This window comes from Barbus barbus (genome assembly GCF_936440315.1).
Source record: "Barbus barbus genome assembly, chromosome: 7".
Taxonomy (NCBI): domain Eukaryota; kingdom Metazoa; phylum Chordata; class Actinopteri; order Cypriniformes; family Cyprinidae; genus Barbus; species Barbus barbus.
In genome coordinates, this window is record NC_136735.1 from 4,325,272 (window position 1) to 4,347,110 (window position 21,839).

General features: G+C 39.2%; 2 protein-coding genes across 3 annotated transcripts; one reads left to right on the plus strand and one right to left on the minus strand.

The window, feature by feature from the left end:
* Positions 1–397: 397 nt before the first annotated feature.
* Positions 398–7,705, minus strand: LOC306872990 (tubulin beta-4B chain-like). The gene is made up of 4 exons (XM_079421975.1): positions 6,865–7,705; positions 2,385–2,493; positions 2,107–2,217; positions 398–1,840 (listed from the first exon to the last, which is right to left on the minus strand). Exons 1-4 carry the CDS (start codon positions 6,919–6,921, stop codon positions 783–785), a joined length of 1,335 nt encoding a protein of 444 aa, XP_079278101.1. The 5' UTR covers positions 6,922–7,705; the 3' UTR covers positions 398–782.
* Positions 7,706–11,117: 3,412 nt separating this feature from the next.
* On the plus strand, positions 11,118–21,386 carry LOC306872989 (tubulin beta-4B chain-like). Of its 2 annotated transcripts, XM_079421974.1 has the most exons (5): positions 11,273–11,442; positions 16,612–16,720; positions 16,888–16,998; positions 17,405–17,811; positions 17,863–19,155. In XM_079421974.1, the coding sequence occupies exons 1-5, from the start codon at positions 11,386–11,388 to the stop codon at positions 18,460–18,462; spliced, it is 1,284 nt and encodes a 427-aa protein (XP_079278100.1). In that variant the 5' UTR covers positions 11,273–11,385; the 3' UTR covers positions 18,463–19,155. The 2 variants fall into 2 exon arrangements, with proteins under 2 accessions (XP_079278099.1, XP_079278100.1); XM_079421973.1 differs by having other exon boundaries at positions 11,118–11,442; positions 17,405–21,386.
* The last annotated feature ends 453 nt before the right edge of the window (positions 21,387–21,839 follow it).

Below are 21,839 nucleotides of genomic sequence, written 5' to 3' on the forward strand. Positions count from 1 at the left end.
CCAGCAAGAATAGAAATTCAAGTGACAATGTGGCATGGTCATATCCCCAATTTATAGCTCTATTGATGAACTTGATTAATTGATTTCATTAGGGTCCTATTAAATTAGGCTGTGTGTCTAGTTACTATAACAGCTGTGTATTTACCCTTGCATCTTGTATTGTGACCTTCTTGTGACAATTTTGTTAAGTGTTCAAATTCAATATATGCCATTAAGTTATCATTTAAAGAACTGATAAATTAAATATAATGTATTATATATAATATGAGGCATCAAGTTTACATGTCTGCACCATAGTTTAGGCTAAATTGTATACGCAAAATTCAACTGCATAAACACAGACATTAGACAAAAAACAAAGGAACAATTGTAAGAATAATAAAAACCACAGAACATTAACGGGATCATGAGAATAATTTTATTAAGCTGCATTGTAGCAAGACATTTAAACGTTGCGCCAACACTTTTGTCTCCTTTTGCTTTCCGTACATCCATGTGCGCTTCGGTGCCTCTGCGGAATCTGTCAGCAGACACGCTTCGTAGAGGCGGAACAGGAATTCCAGAAGGGAACAGAATCGACTGCTACACCATTCACATCGCCATCTTGAGCGCCCCACCCTAGCGGGTCTGCGTTGAATCCTTGGTAATTTTAACTAAATGATGAATGCGCTAAAATGAGAAGCACACAAAGCTTTTAATGGACTTTCTCCGTTTAACAGAACCAGACTGAAAGGAGACGGAGATGTGACAAATGGAGGAAGCCAAGGTGGAAGAGATGGCGATTAGGCGATCTCCTCTTCGCCCTCCTCCTCAAATTCTTCCTCCTCTGCGGTGGCGTCCTGGTACTGCTGGTACTCGGACACCAGGTCGTTCATGTTGCTCTCGGCCTCTGTGAACTCCATCTCGTCCATACCCTCACCGGTGTACCAGTGCAGGAAGGCCTTGCGGCGGAACATGGCCGTGAACTGCTCTGAAATGCGTTTGAACAGCTCCTGGATGGCGGTGCTGTTGCCGATGAATGTCGCACACATTTTGAGACCCCGAGGTGGAATGTCGCAGACGGCGGTCTTTACGTTGTTGGGGATCCACTCCACGAAGTAGCTGCTGTTCTTGTTCTGGATGTTCAGCATCTGCTCGTCCACCTCCTTCATTGACATACGGCCACGGAAAATGGCGGCCACGGTCAGGTAGCGGCCGTGACGTGGGTCGCATGCGGCCATCATGTTTTTAGCATCGAACATCTGCTGTGTGAGCTCTGGGACGGAGAGCATGCGGTACTGTTGGCTCCCCCTGCTGGTGAGAGGAACGAACCCAGGCATGAAGAAGTGCAGACGAGGGAATGGCACCATGTTGACCGCCAGTTTGCGAAGATCGGCGTTCAACTGTCCGGGGAACCTCAGGCAGGTGGTGACGCCGCTCATGGTGATCGAGACGAGGTGGTTGAGGTCGCCGTACGTGGGTGTGGTGAGTTTGAGAGTGCGGAAACAGATGTCGTACAGGGCCTCGTTGTCAATGCAGAACGTCTCATCCGTGTTCTCCACCAGCTGATGCACAGACAACGTGGCGTTGTAGGGTTCCACCACTGTGTCCGACACTTTGGGAGATGGCACCACGCTGAAGGTGTTCATGATGCGGTCGGGATACTCCTCGCGGATCTTGCTGATCAGGAGAGTTCCCATGCCGGAGCCTGTTCCTCCTCCCAGCGAATGCGCGAGCTGGAAGCCCTGCAGACAGTCACAGCTCTCAGCTTCCTTACGGACCACGTCCATCACTGAATCCACCAGTTCGGCTCCCTCTGTGTAGTGACCCTTAGCCCAGTTATTACCAGCTCCACTCTGACCTACCAGCAGGACACAAAATACATTAACACTTTGTGACCCAAACTTAATGCAGTTTTAAAATGTGCAGTATTTTAGTTAAGCTAAAGTGTTTGGAAACCATTCAAGGGAGAGTCTACAATCAGGTACTAGTATAACATGTCCCATCCATCCATCCATCTATCTATATATCAGAGGTACCTTCAACATTCAGAAGTAAATCATAACAATACTCCATCAAATATAGATATTTGCATACAATGAGATGCAAGCAAAAAAAAATATTTACCAAAAACAAAGTTGTCAGGTCTGAATATCTGCCCAAAAGGACCGGAGCGGACAGAGTCCATGGTTCCTGGCTCTAGATCCACAAGGATGGCACGAGGGACGTACTTTCCCCCTAAAACAGACAACCAGAGAACGCACCACCAACATTAGGGTTTGTTTGTGTGTTGTACTTCTTTGTTTGGAGATTATGTATCTGTAAGTATATTTGCGGGGCTGAACTTTCCCCTTAACTAACAGACATTTGATGTTTCCTGTGCTAAACTGGTGTGATGTCCTTACCAGAGGCTTCATTGTAGTAAACATTGATGCGGTCCAACTGCAGGTCATTGTCTCCATGGTAGCTGCCAGTGGGGTCAATACCGTGTTCATCACTGATCACTTCCCAGAACTGAGAGAGAACAAGAAACAGAAACCAAAAAATATGATGCTGTGTAACAGGGCTACACCTACTTGACACACTTTTGTCTCAAATATAATAAAATCACACAAGGTTTAGCGTGCAGATACAGGTTTTAAATGCACAGTATATGTTGGTTGAAAAGACCTGGTTCTGAGAAAAACAAACAAAAAACAACAACCTGGCATTCCATCATCATATTTTTGCAATATCTGTTGATAAGTGATCACAGTTAAGCCATTGATGTACATAAAGATGAGGCCCCATAGGATTGCAAATTTTGAACAAAGCTTGGATGTTCTCAGGACAAGGGTAGTTTAGATGTCAGGTTGTCACACGTTTTTATATAAACATATACAATGTGTGTGTGTGTGCGTGCGTGCGTGCATGTATATATATATATATATATATATATATATATATATATATATATGTCATTGACGTATAAGGATTTTCGACAGGCAAATTTTAAAATAAAAAAAGTTATATATTTTGTAGTTGTTCAAACATTAAGAAGGTTGTGTACACACAAATTCGTATTCAAATTTTAAGTTAAGTGATTTTAGTATTTTTTCATCTACATGAATCATCCGTAGCCTTAAAAAAAAAATGTCATGTGGTGCGACCATGATTTATATGAAAAATTAATTAATTTCCTTAACATGCTCAACTTTTAAATGTTCTCAGTAACTGAAGTGTTTAGAAAAAGTATTTGCATTTCTTTTGAGTTTTTGTACATTGAAATTATAAAACAAAATTATGAGATCTTAGAGTTGCCTTCTTAATTTTAGTTAGTTTTATGCAATACAAAAATGAAATGGTAGTGAAAAATACTTCACTTAACCATACTATAGCAGTGATTCATATTTCAGCCACAGAAATGAGAATTTATTTTGAATTTAATACAGTTATTGCTATTAGATGTTCTAAGATGGCGCCGCAGATGGCAGCTACTGTGCTTTGCTCTTCAGTGTTTGTACCGTCAGAACACACCACAAAATCTTTTACCGGATTTTGACTATTCCGACGTTTTGCTGGACATTGTAGTTGGCAGAGCCGTAACTCTGGTAAAACGCTTCAGGACGTGCAGACGGGGGAAGCGAGCCGGTGCGCTTGTGAAGCTTCGTCAGCGCAGATTTCGAAATCCGTTGCTTGGCATCCATCTGGTGAATCTCCGCTCTCTACCCAACAAAACGGACGAACTCCTGCTCTCGGACAAACAAGAATTTTTCTAACTCTGCTGCTCTGTGTTTCACGGAAACCTGGCTGAATGGCGACACACCGGACAGCGTGCTACATCTGGCTGACTTCCAGCTGATCAGAGCAGATCGGGACGCGGAATCAATGGGGAAATTGCACGGCGGCGGGACGTGCTTTTACATCAATGAGAGGTGGTGTACAGATGTAACTGTGTTAAAGAAGATGTGCTGTTTAGATCTAGAAACGCTCTTCATTAACTGTTCTACTCGCCGTGGGAGTTCTGCTCGTTCATTCTCCTGAGTGTCTACATTCCGCCGCAAGCGCACGTGAGCTTAGCTTTATTGGATCACTGTTACACAACAATAAAGGACGCATATCACTCTGTCCCACGAGCAGCTTTAGGACTCTCTGATCAGTGTTTGGTTCATCTTATTCCGTCCTACAGGCAGAAACTTAAATCTGCAAAACCTGTATTAAGAACTGATAAAAGATGGACTCCTGAAAGAGCGGGTTACAAGCCTGTTTCTCTCTCACTGATTGGACTGTTTTTGAAGCTGCTGCCACCGATCTGGACGAGCTCACAGACTGTAACATCTTATATCAGTTTCTATGAGGATATGTGCATACCTTTGTTATAGTAAAGGTGTGTATAAAGGGTGAACTAATGTTCATTGTGCAGAAGAATTCTGATGTAAATGCATCCAGAGTCTAATCTTGTTTTATGTTTGATACCATGCTTGGGAAAGGGGATGTAGTACATTGATATGTGACATTACTAATTGTATGTGATTACATAGTCACTCTATCTTCTGCACAGTGATGACTAGTTAAAAGTGCTTCTACTAATTTACTTAAATGTGTAATTAATCCAGAATTCTGTCATCATTTACATTATTACATCAATTCCCCCTCATTTTTTTTTTTTTTTTTTTCAAACCCCTGACTTTTTCTGCAGAAATCAAAGAAAGATACTTTGAAGAATGCTGGTAATCAAAACCACCAGGTTTGTCACGTGTAGACGGTACAAGGGGAGTAAGTTATTTTCTGTTTTGGGTAAACTCTCTCTTTAATTAGGATGATACAAACTTTAAATTTCAAACATACTGGACACAGCCACTTAATGTGCTAGAATTAAATGGGTAAATAACAGGGATGTGACGAGATCTCGTGGCACAAGATCCAACTGGTCTCGCGAGAACGTGTCAATATCCTCGCAAAACATTTTGCAGTGTTTACATTAGAGCTGCACCATGTGAGTAGCCCCAGAGTGCACCCTGGATGATGGGGCGGGGCGACACATTAAGGTGAGGCGACACGTGTCGCTCCGCCCACCCCCAATTTCATTGGTTTATAATATAGCAGAGCTTATTGGTGTAGACGTTTGCGCATGAGCTTTCTTTTATATATGTTTTTATGAATGATCTACGCTGTTTGGCTGTACTACAGAAATATTAAGTGCTACCAACAGCGATTTCAGTTAGAATTAATTAGCAAATGTGTTTTTTTTTTAATTATTTATGACAAATTAAAATTAAGTTCCTGTCAAACGCTTGGTGTTGGCATCTCCGAGTACTTCGGGCAGAACAGAGCTGTCTAATATGAGCGGCTCACGAATTAAGTCTGGGGAACAAATTCTTAATTCGTGGCCATGATATAGTCCTACCTATGCTATAGCATGTTAAATTAAGTCAGATAGTATTGCACTTTTCACAGTACACAAAGTACTCATTGAGCAGTTTTAGCTGGGCAATGTTGATAAAAATTATCCTCTATTTGAGATTTTGCTGTTTTGTAGTCAGAATCAGAATGAGCTTAATTGCCAGGTATGATCGAGTGTTAATGAATCTAAATTCATCTCGTACACAGATTAGAAGACGCACACAATGAGGGAGTGGATACAGAAATAACTGCATTTTTAAAATCTGATGTTACATGGACACTTATTTACTATAAGATAGGAACCTTTAAAAATGGTAAGAGAATCAATATAGGCTCAAATATTTTATTAAGATATAAACAAAGAAACACCGAGCTTGCCATGAAAACTTTATAACCTACAAATGTGTGACGCATTGAGCAATTTGCATACAAAATCCCAATTTATTGCTGATCTGTGGCCTGCCGATCCTCAAGGAAATATGAATGAAGCAGTATTCAGCCTGAAGAACCAGGAGGTGCTGTCATCAAGAGTTTAAACAATGACTTCATCTGACTAAAATTACCATGGTTACTAATCAGATAATAATTAAGATAGGCCTATGATACTAGTTAGCACATAATATTTCTGTAATATGGCCAAATCATTTACAAAATCGTACACAAAGGAATGCCATACTCAGGTCTACACCAATAAGATTCGCCGTGTAATAAACCAATGCAATTGGGGGTGGGCAGAGCGACACATGTCGCCCCGCCCCAATGTGTCACCCCGCCCCAATCGTCCAGATTGCACTCTGGAGTACTTGCACCATGTTGCTGCCCATGTTAATGAATCAGACAAAACATGCGCTGCTCACGCTTCACTGACACCTGTTTCACATTGTAAGCATCAAAGACATTCAAATCTGCATTCATGCTGCTGCTGATCCGACAGAAAAGTCACGTGACTGAAAGCATGAATTGACTAATATAGAAGGAAACAGAACACACCTCATAAACAATAATGGCAAATGGCGCAGTTAAATGCACACTGAAAAACAATCAAATATATCTTCTATTAAAGCTGTTGCTATTATAGCTTCTTCACAATATTGGTGGGTTATTTTGAGGAGTCTGTCACACCCTTCTCAGATAGATTTACGGATGAATAAAGATTCGCCATCAGACTCTGTTGAACACCGCTGAGAGACGCACTTAATCTCTCTCTCGTCGTTTAATAACTGCGCTAGACTGCATTAATAACTGCATTAACCTGCATATCTATGGCTCAAGCAGCTGGTATTTGCTCTAAAATGAAGTTTTGGAAATTGCAACGCAAGGGGGCACAAATGTGTTTTGTCTGTCACAATATGAGTTAATCCGGCCCTGCTTAAAATAATTGATTTTGCGATATTAAAAGCACAATATAATACTTTGATGACATCATTATAAAAACGGCGAAGCGAATGGACGCTTGTTAAAAACCCAAGAACAACAAAAAGCAGCCTCTTTATTTAGTATTACCTTCGATCCGATCTGGTTCCCGCACTGGCCCGCCTGCAGGTGCACTATCTCGCGCATGATGACTTCAGATGTCGAGCAACTTCAAAGCAGCGGAAAAACGAGGTGTCGAAGCGGTAAAATCTCAACTGCTCGATCTTACAGCCTCTCCAGTAGACTGTCTCACTGCGACTAGCGCGCGCTCCCGTCGGCATATACTGCTGTTCTGGGTCTGACGTCATCGCGCGGGCGTGGTCTGTTCGCTAGGCGCATGCGCACTGCGCAGGTTACGCGCTCTGTGTGAAGCTCGTGTTGTACCGCAATCCGACCCACCCCGTCGTGCACGCGCCTCACACATTAATGCGCAGTTCAGCGACTTAAAATGGATTTCGTCCGGCTTCACTTCGTTTTTTTTACTGAATATGTTTCGATGTTCCACACAGCAAGCACCAAGGAGCCCACATGGAAGCGTTGTCGACATTTAAAGTAATGGGCAGAAATTTAATTCGTGTGTAAAATGAATGCAAACCGTAAACTGTCGAGACTTCTACAGGATTAAGAATAAAGAAGCTAGTTTGCGAAATAAAGCTGTTAAATTCATTACATTGAATATATATATGAATGCATATGCGAGAAACAAATGCGATGAACCATTATTATTCTTCATGACATTCATATACAAGTTCAATGGGCAGATTAATACAGTGTTTACTCAAATCACGGAGTGAACTAATAAGAAATGACAGCAGTATTATTATTATATGTATACGCAAATAACACATTATATAACGAGGCAAATAAATGTTTGCACACACTTTTTAAGTGGCATTTGTCATTACATCAAACAAATAAAAATATGACCAAATTCTTATTATAGCAGTGGCAATTGATAAAAAATATATATATATGTAAAAAGTAGCCTATATATATATATATATATATATATATATATGTAGCCTATATATATATATATATATATATATATATATATAGCCTACGTACATGTATATGTAATATTTATATGTATATTTACATATGTATAATTTATTTTTATATATTTACTCATTATTAGAATCTTTTGTTTTCGTTCATTCATTTACATTAAGCTTATGTTATGAATAGACTATATCTTATGCCTTTTTTAAAGACAGACTGTGAGCAAATAATAATTGCCATGTAGCTTCAATAACATGGGTTTACATGTTATGTTAATGCTTTTGAGCACACATCCTCGTTGTGAACCTGTACTACACCCCCTGACCAGAACAGGTTAACAAGGTCACAGACTCACCAAATATAGGACATTGTCACATTGTGTCATGGAAAATTACTTAACCTAAACATTCGAGCTTGATAAAAAATATTTAAAAAATATTAATAAAAATTCAGACAGCAGTTATCCTTTTTTGCAAATGAACTCTTTATATATATTTTTTTTACAATGTTACAATTGTTTTCCATTGCCAAAACAAGCCTTGTTTTATTATTTGTTATGTGATACCTCCATCAGCCACTTTGCAAGCATGTATATCATAATGCACCTTTTAACTTTCGCAGATGCAGATTCGGTCTCATCTCTACAGAGTCCTCCATACTTCACACTGTCCGTTAATTCAATCAAGTGATGTGTTGTCCTTAGCATTTCTAAGCAACCAATTTAAAACTTCTTAAATTAAGTGGACCCTATATTTCTGTCTCATGCAGCTCATATAAACACGACCGGTGGCTTAAATAGAGTCAACATCACAGCGTACACTATCCATCCTTACGGCCCTCTTCAATAAATGATTGCTAAATGATTTTCATAAAAGACATGCCTATATGAGAATTCCTTATGGATAATAAGTTTTGGGATCATTATTTTTTTCGGTACAGCAGATAATGACTGAGGATATTATAACCTTTTTGGGGTTTCCATTTCCAGGTACGTTTACATGCTTTCAACTAAAAACTTTAGCTTTTGTAATCATTTAAACCAGTGGTTCCCCTGTCCTGAAAGCCCCCCCTGCCCTGCACCTTTTGCATGTCTCCCTTACACACCTGAGTCCATTCATCAGCTCATTAGTAGAGACCGCAAGAACTAAATTGGGTGTGTCTGATTAAAGAAATCGGATGTCTATCATTATAATGTCTCTTAAAGTGACCGCGCCTAATTTACTAGCTGCTGTCAATGGCCTTAATGTTAATCCAAGAAAATGAGAAATCACTCACTGCTCTTGACTGAATTACTTTGTAGTTTTAACAATAATTAATCTGCAGTCAAACTAAAAATTATGCAGACAACATATTTTTTTTACTAGTGGGTGCAGGACACTATAGTTCATTTATGTAAGTGAGTATAGCAAAATTAAGTAAACTGTGGTATATACCCAAAAATGTATTATTCAGTGGACTACGCCTGCATTCAAACTGACAGTAATCAAAAAAGCCCATGGACATGTTATTGCTGACAGGATACCACATTCGGTAAGAGAAATACAAAAATATCATGATATTATATGTCAGAAACGTTATCAACGCTGTCAAAAACATTATTTAACATTAGTACACAGATCTGTAGAACAAGTAGGTTACATAATGAAATGAAATACGCAAACACTGAGTATTTCACAATCTGCTCAGTTACTGGGATTTTCACGCACAACCATTTCTAGGGTTTACAAAGAATGGTGTGAAAAGGGAAAAACATCCAGTATGCGGCAGTCCTGTGGGCGAAAATGCCTTGTTGATGCTAGAGGTCAGAGGAGAATGGGCCGACTGATTCAAGCTGATAGAAGAGCAACTTTGACTGAAATAACCACTCGTTACAACCGAGGTATGCAGCAAAGCATTTGTGAAGCCACAACAGCTCTATTGTTTTTCTTATACTTGCATTGTTGTATGTTTATCTTATGTTTAACTAGTATGTAGCACCGTGGTCCTGCGAGACACAACATTTTGTTCCACTATATGTTCACACATGTAGCAGATAAAGCTCGACTTGACTTGAAATGCTTTGACAACTACCTTAACAACTTGACAACTACCTTACTAATTAATAAGCAGTAAGTGTGGAGTTTACTGAGGCAAAATTGGAAGTTAATAGTGCAAATTTGTTCCCTATTCTATCTAAAGTGTTACTGGAAAATGTTAATGAGCCTTAAGAAACTTTAATTAATGACATCACATAACAAATAATAAAACAAGGCTTGTTTTGGCAATGGAAAACAAGTGTAAAGTTGTAAAAAAATATATATATATAAAGACTTCATTTGCAAAAAAGGATAACTGCTGTCTGAATTTTTATTATTATTTTTTAAATATTTTTTTTATCAAGCTCGAATGTTTAGGTTAAGTAATTTTCCATGACACAATGTGACAATGGCCTATATTTGGTGAGTCTGTGACCTTGTTAACCTGTTCTGGTCAGGGGGTGTAGTACAGGTTCACAACGACGATGTGTGCTCAAAAGCATTAACATAACATGTAAACCCATGTTATTGAAGCTACGTGGCAATTATTATTTGCTCACAGTCTGTCTTTAAAAAAGGCATAAGATATAGTCTATTCATAACATAAGCTTAATGTAAATGAATGAACGAAAAAAAAGATTATAATAATGAGTAAATATATAAAAATAAATTATACATATATATGTAAATATACATATAAATATTACATATAGCTACATGTATGTATGTATATATATATATATACTTTTTACATATATATATTTTTTTATCAATTGCCACTGCTATAATAAGAATTTGGTCATATTTTTATTTGTTTGATGTAATGACAAATGCCACTTAAAAAGTGTGTGCAAACATTTGCCTCGTTATATAGTGTGTTATTTGCGTATATATGAATGCATATGCGAGAAACAAATGCGATGAACTATTAATTATTCTTCATGACATTCATATACAAGTTCAATGGGCAGATTAATACAGTGTTTACTCAAATCAGGGAGTGAACTAATAAGAAATGACAGCAGCAAATACGACCTGTATCTTCATGCAGCAGGATATTCAATGTAATGAATTTAACAGCTTTATTTCGCAAACTAGCTTCTTTATTCTTAATCCTGTAGAAGTCTCGACAGTTTACGATTTGCATTCATTTTACACACGAATTAAATTTCGGCCCATTACTTTAAATGTCGACAACGCTTCCATGTGGGCTCCTTGGTGCTTGCTGTGTGGAACATCGAAACATATTCAGTAAAAAAAAACGAAGTGAAGCCGGACGAAATCCATTTTAAGTCGCTGAACTGCGCATTAATGTGTGAGGCGCGTGCACGACGGGGTGGGTCGGATTGCGGTACAACACGAGCTTCACACAGAGCGCGTAACCTGCGCAGTGCGCATGCGCATGCACCTAGCGAACAGACCACGCCCGCCTGATGACGTCAGACCCAGAACAGCAGTATATGCCGACGGGAGCGCGCATTAGTCGCAGCGAGACAGTCTACTGGAGAGGCTGTAAGATCGAGCAGTTGAGATTTTACCGCTTCGACACCTCGTTTTTCCGCTGCTTTGAAGTTGCTCGACATCTGAAGTCATCATGCGCGAGATAGTGCACCTGCAGGCGGGCCAGTGCGGGAATCAGATCGGATCGAAGGTAATACTAAATAAAGAGGCTGCTTTTTGTTGTTCTTGGGTTTTTAACAAACGTCCATTCGCTTCGGTGGTTTATAATGATATCATCAAAGTATTATATTGTGCTTTTAATCTCTCAGCGGTGTTCAGCAGAGTCTGATGGCGAATCTTTATTCATCCGTAAATCTAGCTGAGAAGGGTGTGACCGACTCATCAAAATAACCCACCAATATTGCGAAGAAGCTATAATAGCAACAACTTTAATAGAAGATATATCTGTTTGCATTTGATTGTTTTTCAGTGTGCATTTAACTGCGACATTTGCCATTATTGTTTGAGGTGTGCTCCGTTTCCTTCTATATTAGCCAATTCATGCTTTCAGTCACGTGACTTTTTGCCGCCGCTGCCGCCATCTTTAGCAGCTCGTGTGACGTTAGCCTCTCCTCGGTGATCGGAAACCAAAATTCACTCCACTAAAGTCTAGTGAAAACTTGGGCTCTTTACATCTAGCTCATACACAACCCCTCTCCACACACTCGGGCCAGTTTCAGTTAAATCTTCACCTGCCAGAGACTTGTCCATCGGCCCGGCTTGGATGCCTGCGTGCTCTCTTTCAGACTCTGGGCCGAATCAACAGGACCAGATGTGACCGACGTAACTTACCGACACAGCCGCATCTACCTATTAGATTGTTTTATTAACGTCTACCCCAACGCCAAACCTACCCTTACAGTAATGCAGATACATTAAATATTGTTGTTCAACATGAGATGGAGGATGCACTATTGATGTGCGCATGCGCAGTAGTAATGTCAGGAAACCGGACTTGGCCCGTTGCGCAGCACGCCAGACTCATTTCCATATCTACTGTCCTGTTCAGTTATATTTCACTTAAAATTGATAACGTTACCTAGCCAAAACATTTATAGATTATAATACATAAATAACACGACTTCACAAATCTATAATCTCATTATGAAAGCAATTTTAAAGTCCATTAAATAACTAGCTTGACATGAGGACATTTTATTTACAAAACCATGCAATTACACTAAAACACAACAGTTGTATAATAAGTGTAGATAAAATATTTAACATGTATTGCAAAATTACCCATGCATTTACGTGAATGAATATATAATTACACTTGGACTGTAACATTTCATAAATAAAGGTTAAAACATTAAACATTTAAAAGGTGTTTTGAAAAGCACATTGGTAAACGGTGAAGTTTTGTACTTGGCAAAATAATTTGATTATGACCTAACTGTTACTATGAATAATTTTTAAAGGTAATCAGTGAATGCTGTTTTTGGTTGTTGCTCACTGTGCAGCATGTCTTTCCAGTGACTTCTTTGCTTGGGAGCGTTCATTTCTGCACCTGTAAAGAGCAAATAATGCACAAGTATATATTACTAAAGGTCTAACTTAATGCATATTGTGTTGAAGCACATGTTGTTTGAAAGACTATTTACTTATTATTATTTACTAGGGGTGTGACGACGAGACCGTTATACCACGAGACAAGAAAAAAAAAAAGTAAAAATCAGTGATGAAAAATATAAGGAAAATAGTCTTTTATTCAACTGAAAAACACAATGCAAAAAATGTAGGTGCATTTTGAAATCAACTTGTACTTTATGAAATTAAACTTCTATTTTAATGAATTATATGCAGTGATAAACAGCATGTAAACTGGAGCTGCACGATTCTGGATGAATTGAGAATCCCTTTTTTTTTTTTTTTTAATATATATATATATATATATATATATATATATATATATATATATATATATATATATATATATATATATATATATATATATATATATATATATATATATAATTATTCGCTCACAATTCTGAAAAAAAAAAAAAAACGTAATTTACTAGTGGTTCTGACAAAATGTTCATTGCTTAAGTCTGTTAAAAATATACATTCGTTTGAACAAAAATAAAAATCCAGTGGAGTCAGTGTTTTACTTCATAAAGACTTGTTTCGGAATCTCTTTGAATAAATGATTTAATGACATACTTTTTTAACTGGGTTGTCGCCACCTGGTTGGATCTTGTGCCACGAGATCTCGTCACATCCCTGTTATTTACCCATTTAATTCTAGCACATTAAGTGGCTGTGTCCAGTATGTTTGAAATTTAAAGTGTGTATCATCCTAATTAAAGAGAGTTTACCCAAAACAGAAAATTATTATTTTAAATAATTTCCTGAAAAAGAATGGTTTTGGAGATGCGAGGATTCCGCCCGACTGCGACGACATGTTGAATTTGTGCTGAGATAAATTAAGTAAAATTGAAGCCGCAGCACCAAACATTGAAACATGCGCAACTAAGATAGTTCAATAAACTGTTACTGTTTACCATCATCACTTCGTCTCCTGCTTCTGCTCGGCTTTTCTAGGTCAACTTCTTGACTGACAGAAGACTGTTAAACACTCATTTTGGGTATCAACAGCTCTGCTGACAAATTGTTCTGTTACTGGACGAACTGATATTTTCTGATGGGTTCTGGCGTCTGGATCCTAATATTATCTGGCGTGGAGACCCGATCTAGCTATGTATTGTCATTGAAAGCATCCTGGTGCTGCTGCAGCCAACACCATACCATGTCTTTGTGTGTTAGTTGGTGAGTGGGGCAGATATGTCACTGAGGTTAGGGATAAACTTGCCCATGTAGTTGACCATGCCAAGAAATCTCGAGCAGTTGTGTTGGTGGGTTCTGGCATTTCACTGATGTCTTTGATGGATCGGCATGCAGGCCGTCACTGCTGAAGACATGCCCCACACATAGCTTACCTCATTCAGTCTGAATTTGCATTTCAGTTGATTTAGTCTGAGATTTACTTGTCTCGCCCACTCAAGCGCACTTTCTAGGTTGCCGTAGTGTTCTTTTACTGTGCGTCCACCATCCAAAATATCATCTACAATGACAGCACAAAGGTATCCATCGAAAATTTGCTCCATTGAGCATTGAAAAACTTCACTAGCCGAGTTTATGCCAAAAGACATTTTCAGGAATCTATATTGGCCAAAAGGGGTGCTGAATTTTGTGAGTAGTGATGATTTATGGTCTAAGAATATTTGCCAAAACAAATTTTTTGCATCAAGCACCGAAAAGATGGAGTTTGACATCTGGGCCGCAATTTCCTCAACCGTTCTCATTGGGTGGTTGGGTCTTTGAATAGCGGTGTTCAAGTCTCTAGGGTCTATACAAATTCAGATGTTGTTCGAGTCCTTTTTATGAGCAGCAACCATGGAAGACACCCACTCACTTGGTTCGGAAATGGGCATAATGACACTAAGATTTGTCATTCGCTGAAGCTCCTTTTTAACCTCGTCTTGCATGGCGACTGGAATGCGTCTTGCTGGTCGGATGACGGGAGGTATGGTGGGGTCAATTATTGTGGGATATGTGACCGGTAGTCTTCCCACCTCATCCTTGAAAAGGTCATCATATTTGGTCAGAATTCTGTCTGTAAATTCATCCTGACTGGGTGTGTTCAGCTGGTGGACTTCCTTGTTAAGTGTAAGTCCCATGTCTAGACAATCAGGTAGACCCAGTAGTGGCTGTGCAGAGCTTTTGATGACAAAACAGCAGGTCGTAAGTCTGGTTGGCTAGACAACATGGTAGTGTGACCGAGCATACGGTGGCAATGAGCTACACACACTTCGCAATTAGCTTTGTTGTGTTTGACACATTTAGTTCTTCCCCTCATCGCAGGTACTGGGTGGGGCTAGATGGAGTGATTACGTAATCAAATACAATTAGTAATGTCACACATCAATGTACTACAGTGTACCCGTTGAGTAGAAAAGCGAGGTTTCTAAAAATTTATGAATTATAATATATTGGCTACAACAAGGTTTAATCTGGCTGCAGAGGAGCACAACTGGGTTGCCTGACATAAAGAGATGTAATGCCCGAAACTCTTGCGCAATATGGAAATATCTAGAACCATTGGCAGCCACAATTCAGCAGAACCAAATAACGGGACTACAAACCAAATCATATCACCATAAAATAAGCCTTTATGCAGATGACATTACTTTTCATTTCAAATCCATCCAGTTCACTTCCGGCTATTCATAATATAATTAATGCATATAGTAAGGTATCCGGTTACTCCATAAATTAGTCAAAATCAGAAATTCTTCTCTTATCAGGATATAAATGGGACTCTAGAAATTGTCAGCCCCCCATTAAATATCTTGGAATGCTTATCAATTTGAACGCCAATGATCTGTTTAAATTTTATTCATTTACTTAAGACAATTAAAGGTGATTTAGAAAGCTGGAACAACCTCCCTATCTCTTTGATGGGCAGAATATCTTCCATTAAAATGAACATTTTACCAAAATTGAATTACCTTTTTTCGATGACCTCTGTTTTTCCCCCTTCTAGCTGGTTTTCCTCTCTTAACAGAATTGTTAATACATTTTACTGGAAAGGACAGAAACAAAGAATTAAACCCTACTTTACAGAAGCACACATCTTTGGGAGGATTAAATGCACCATGTTTCTATTACTTTTTTATTTTTTATTTTTTTTTTATTTTTTAGCAACACAGCTACAGCATATTAACCTTAACTGTCACCGTCCCGTATAACTTTACTTTAATATATTACCATTAAATCCTAATCTAATCATGACAAACTATACATCATTGGAAAGGTCTAAGACTCCTAAATGTATATTTACTGTTTGTTGTTAATTTATGTAGGAGCAGTAATAGATTAATTTATGACAAGAGTGCACCTCAGAACATATACACCAAACAAGATCTCTGACCTTTGACACAAATTATATTTGTTTCCTTTTTTTCCTATCACATGTTTTAGTAATCATCATATATTATACTGTATATTATTTGAAGGCTTAAAACCTCAATTCATCCTGTGAAAAAATCCTATGGGGCCTCATCTTTATGTACATCAGTGGCTTAACTGTGATCACTTATCAACAGCTATTGCAAAAATATGATGATGGAATGCAAGGTTGTTGTTTTTTTTTTTTTTTTTCTCAGAACTAGGTCTTTTTAACCAACATATACTGTGCATTGAAAACCTGTATCTGCACGCTAAACCTTGTGTGATATTATATTTGATAAGAAGTAGGTGTAGCCCTGTTATACAGCATCATATTTTTTGGTTTCTGTTTCTTGTTCTCTCTCAGTTCTGGGAAGTGATCAGTGATGAACACGGTATTGACCCCACTGGCAGCTACCATGGAGACAATGACCTGCAGTTGGACCGCATCAATGTTTACTACAATGAAGCCTCTGGTAGGCGCATCACACCAGTTTAGCACAGGAAACATCAAATGTCTGTTAGTTAAGGGGAAAGTTCAGCCCCGCAAATATACTTAGAGATACATAATCTCCAAACAAAGAAGTACAACACACAAACAAACCCTAATGTTGGTGGTGCGTTCTCTGGTTGTCTGTTTTAGGGGGAAAGTACGTCCCTCGTGCCATCCTTGTGGATCTAGAGCCAGGAACCATGGACTCTGTCCGCTCCGGTCCTTTTGGGCAGATATTCAGACCTGACAACTTTGTTTTTGGTAAGTATTTTTTTTTTGCTTGCATCTCATTGCATGCAAATATCTATATTTGATGGAGTATTGTTATGATTTACTTCTGAATGTTGAAGGTACCTCTGATATATGGATGGATGGATGGGACATGTTATACTAGTACCTGATTGTAGACTCTTCCTTGAATTCATCCACATAAGAAAGAACAAGAGTCAAAACACATTTACTTGCGTAATTACCTGTTGTCATTCCGGCAGAGGTTTTGAGCATTTCTCCTGTTGAAGGTGACTAGTCAAGGAAACCTGGTGTTTATTAAGGACTCTAACTCTCTGACCTGTATGGTTTTCAAACACTTTAGCTTAATGCAGTTTTAAAATATGCAGTATTTTATTTAAGTTTGGGTCACAAAGTGTATTTTATGTCCTGCTGGTAGGTCAGAGTGGAGCTGGTAATAACTGGGCTAAGGGTCACTACACAGAGGGAGCCGAACTGGTGGACTCAGTGATGGACGTGGTCCGTAAGGAAGCCGAGAACTGTGACTGTCTGCAGGGCTTCCAGCTCACGCATTCGCTGGGAGGAGGAACAGGCTCCGGCATGGGAACTCTCCTGATCAGCAAGATCCGCGAGGAGTATCCCGACCGCATCATGAACACCTTCAGCGTGGTGCCATCTCCCAAAGTGTCGGACACAGTGGTGGAACCCTACAACGCCACGTTGTCTGTGCATCAGCTGGTGGAGAACACGGATGAGACGTTCTGCATTGACAACGAGGCCCTGTACGACATCTGTTTCCGCACTCTCAAACTCACCACACCCACGTACGGCGACCTCAACCACCTCGTCTCGATCACCATGAGCGGCGTCACCACCTGCCTGAGGTTCCCCGGACAGTTGAACGCCGATCTTCGCAAACTGGCGGTCAACATGGTGCCATTCCCTCGTCTGCACTTCTTCATGCCTGGGTTCGTTCCTCTCACCAGCAGGGGGAGCCAACAGTACCGCATGCTCTCCGTCCCAGAGCTCACCCAGCAGATGTTCGATGCTAAAAACATGATGGCCGCATGCGACCCACGTCACGGCCGCTACCTGACCGTGGCCGCCATTTTCCGTGGCCGTATGTCAATGAAGGAGGTGGACGAGCAGATGCTGAACATCCAGAACAAGAACAGCAGCTACTTCGTGGAGTGGATCCCCAACAACGTCAAGACCGCCGTCTGCGACATTCCACCTCGTGGTCTCAAAATGTGTGCGACATTCATCGGCAACAGCACCGCCATCCAGGAGCTGTTCAAACGCATTTCAGAGCAGTTCACGGCCATGTTCCGCCGCAAGGCCTTCCTGCACTGGTACACCGGTGAGGGTATGGACGAGATGGAGTTCACAGAGGCCGAGAGCAACATGAACGACCTGGTGTCCGAGTACCAGCAGTACCAGGACGCCACCGCAGAGGAGGGAGAATTTGAGGAGGAGGGCGAAGAGGAGATCGCCTAATCGCTGTCTCTACCACCTTAGCTTCCTTTTTTGTTTCATATGCCACATCTCAGACTCCTTTCAGTCCGGTTCTGTTAAACCGAGAAAGTCCATTCAAAGTTTTTTCGTGCTTCTCATTGTAGCGCATTCATCATTTAGTTAAAATTACCAAGGATTCACTGAATAAAGATGACAAAATTGAAAAAAGTTGTTCTGTGTGACTTTATAAGTTGGTTGTACACACACTGCCAACACACATTTCAGTTTAAACAACTTGTAAAAGTGCAATTCGCATCCGATGACCCCTTTAATGATTTAAAAAAAAAAAAAATTAGCATTTGTCTCCTAAAATCATTACAAGCCATTGTCAGATTCCTGCCAGTATGATGTCACACAGATACAGGCCCCTCCCACGATGGTTGCCTGACACTGGTGTCATACACTGTTTTAGGGGCAGGTTTTCCGCTGGGTCTTAAGTCTTACATTTAGTTGTATCAAATTTAAGGCCTTAAAGTCTTAAATTGTACAAGAAAGTCTTAATTGTGTTTTCAAGAGGTCTTAAAACATTCCACCACAGCTCTGTTAGACACTGTAAAAAAGTGAAGGGCAGCTGTTACCTTAAGTAGGATTTGTACCTAATATAACACTTAATTATTTGTGTAATCATGTTTCCTGGCACACATATATATGGAGTCATGTTAACTGCCTCATATACACACTAAAAAAAAAAATTAATAAAAAAACAGAGTTTGCTGGCAGAAAATTACCAGGTCATTTTCTACTAAAATTACTGACATTTCCTTCAACATTAAAACGGAGAATTCTGTAGATTTACATTATCTTCTGTACCATAAACGGACAATTATGCAGACATTTCTAAATTATTATATCATAGGCCTATCTTTAGTAGCAAATAAATCCAGCACAATACATACAAATTGAACATGGTTTATTTTTACCTCATATAAACATTCTTAAAAGTGTGTTCTGTAGCTTTTATTTGCCTTAAAGGTGAAGACAAAAATATTACATCAATTAATTAAACGTGTAAAGCACCATTGAAAATTCTTGTACTGTGGAACACTAGTTTAAAACAGCAACCAGTAGAAAAACAAAACATGAGCATGTACTTATACAATACTGATGTTGCACCAAATAGTGGTCACAAAGATAAACTTCACTGGTGTCTCACAGTGGATTCGAACCCGGGTCTCTCACACCAAAGGCATTTGCCATTTTCTACACTAGTTTTAATATGCAAATTAAAAACATTTTAACACTTTATAAGTTGCAAGAATAAAAAAATGAATATATGAAAAATGTATTACCCAATTTGATTAGATATGTTTAACGTCCAAGCAAGAACTGTAGCAAAATTATAATTTAAATGCTGTTTTTACTAAATGCATTTATGACACTTTTCTATTGCATGGTACGGTTAACTTTTGGGGGGTTTTCCACTGGGTACAGTACCTGGTACTTTTCTTAGTACCACCTCGGCCAAGGTTCCAAGCGAGCCATACCGTTACCAAAACATGATGTGTAAACTCTGCGCATCACTGATTGGCCGGGGAAAATCGTCATTGCCTGCGTCATTGAACTTGCGGCACAAGACACAACAGACCCGCTAGATTTAAAATAGTGTCTGTGTTTATGCAGTTGAATTTTGCATATACAATTTAGCCTAAACTATGGTGCAGACATCTAAACTTGATGCCTCATATTATAGCCTATATAATGCATTATATTTACTCTATCAGTCCTCTAAATGATAACTTAATGGCATATATTGAATTTGAACACTTTTGTCACAAGAAGGTCACAATACAAGATGCAAGGGTAAATACACAGCTGTTATAGTAACTAGACACACAGCCTAATTTAATAGGACACTAATGAAATCAATTAATCAAGTTCATCAATAAAGCTATAAATTGGGGATATGACCATGCCACATTGTCACTTAAATTTCTATTCTTGCTGGCATTTTCATACAATCTAAACAATGGATCCAAAGATGTATGAGGACATTTTCAATTATAAAACTCAAGGAATTTACCCGTTTGACATTAAAAAAGAGCAAAAATATGTAATTCGCAGATGTTCTTCCAACTTCCAAGTTGATGGTAAGCGAACTACTCTAAGTGATATCCATATACTGACAGTGAGATATAGATATATACCAAGACTGGATACAAAGTTAATACTTGTCAATAAACTATACTAAATTGACTTGCCAGCAATTACAATGGTAAAAATGACTTGTTCTTTAATTTCGTTTTAAATGGGCCTATTTCTTGCATTGGGCCTTCAGAACATCTTTGATAGTTGTTTAATTATTATTATTATAGATGTTGCTAACAATAATGCTGTTTTAATCGATGGCAGACCTTACCACATTTCCTTAAAAAACAAAAACAATGTGGAGTTGAGAAGAAAAGTGGTTGGTCAAAAAGACCCAGTGCCAGTTTAGTAGGCCGTCCATCAAACAGGAGCCCAAGTATATCCCAATATGCGTATGTAAGCTTGTTCACATGCATTCAAAGAGAATGTGTCTCAGAATATGAATTTAAATGTATTTGTTGTGCTCTTTTAACTTTTAAGGTGTACAAGCCTCTGGAACTGCTAGGTATGGACCTAGTGGGTAAAGTCACCAGGACCAACAATGGCAACGAGTACATTTGTGTCCTGGTTGACTATTACACAAAATGGACCGAGGCCTATGCGATTCCCAATACATCTGCTGCAGTTGTCTCTCGCTGCATCATCAATTCCTTTTACAGGTTTGGGGCACCAAAGAGGATACTCACTGACCAAGGCACTGAGTTTGTGAACAAGGTTTGTAGCTTGCTGAATTAACCAAATTTTGTATGCATAGAAAAATTGTGTAGATAATGCATAAATATTTTGTGCAAATCAGAATTCTACAAATCCTACAGAACGTGAAAAAAAAAAAAAAAACACGAGCGGAGACAGAGGGTGGCAAATCAGGCACCGTTCTCTGTAGGCCAAAAGGTCCTACGGAAAAACATAAGGACCCAGCAAAGGAAGGGGGGCAAGCTTGAGCGCAGCTGGTTGGGGCCATATGAAATTATACATCTAATTTCACCGGACGGGCCCCGACTTTTTTACGTCTCTAGGGCTGGGCTTCGGGCCAATTTTCACGTCATAGTTCAGATGCGGGCCGGGCCTCGGGCCTGTTTTGGGTTTCTCCTTATTTTTTATATTGTAGACATCCATCGATTAGTGATGAAAAAAATTCCTCGCTGGTGGAAACAACACGAGACCGTGCCGCGAAGCGCAGCTGAAGAGTTCTGCGTTCAAATGCACGCAATAGGCTAAAGCTTGCTGCAAAACCCCAGCAAATATAACCATGAATGTAATAGTAAGGAGATATT

Coding starts and splice junctions, on each gene's coding strand:
- LOC306872990 (XM_079421975.1), bottom strand. CDS start 6,921: ATGCGCGAGATAGTGCACCTGCAGGCGGGCCAGTGCGGGAACCAGATC. Junction 2,494..6,864: donor GGAACCAGATCGGATCGAAG/GTAATACTAAAT, acceptor GTTCTCTCTCAG/TTCTGGGAAGTGATCAGTGA. Junction 1,841..2,106: donor ACCTGACAACTTTGTTTTTG/GTAAATATTTTT, acceptor TCCTGCTGGTAG/GTCAGAGTGGAGCTGGTAAT.
- LOC306872989 (XM_079421973.1), top strand. CDS start 11,386: ATGCGCGAGATAGTGCACCTGCAGGCGGGCCAGTGCGGGAATCAGATC. Junction 11,443..16,611: donor GGAATCAGATCGGATCGAAG/GTAATACTAAAT, acceptor GTTCTCTCTCAG/TTCTGGGAAGTGATCAGTGA. Junction 16,721..16,887: donor TTACTACAATGAAGCCTCTG/GTAGGCGCATCA, acceptor TGTCTGTTTTAG/GGGGAAAGTACGTCCCTCGT.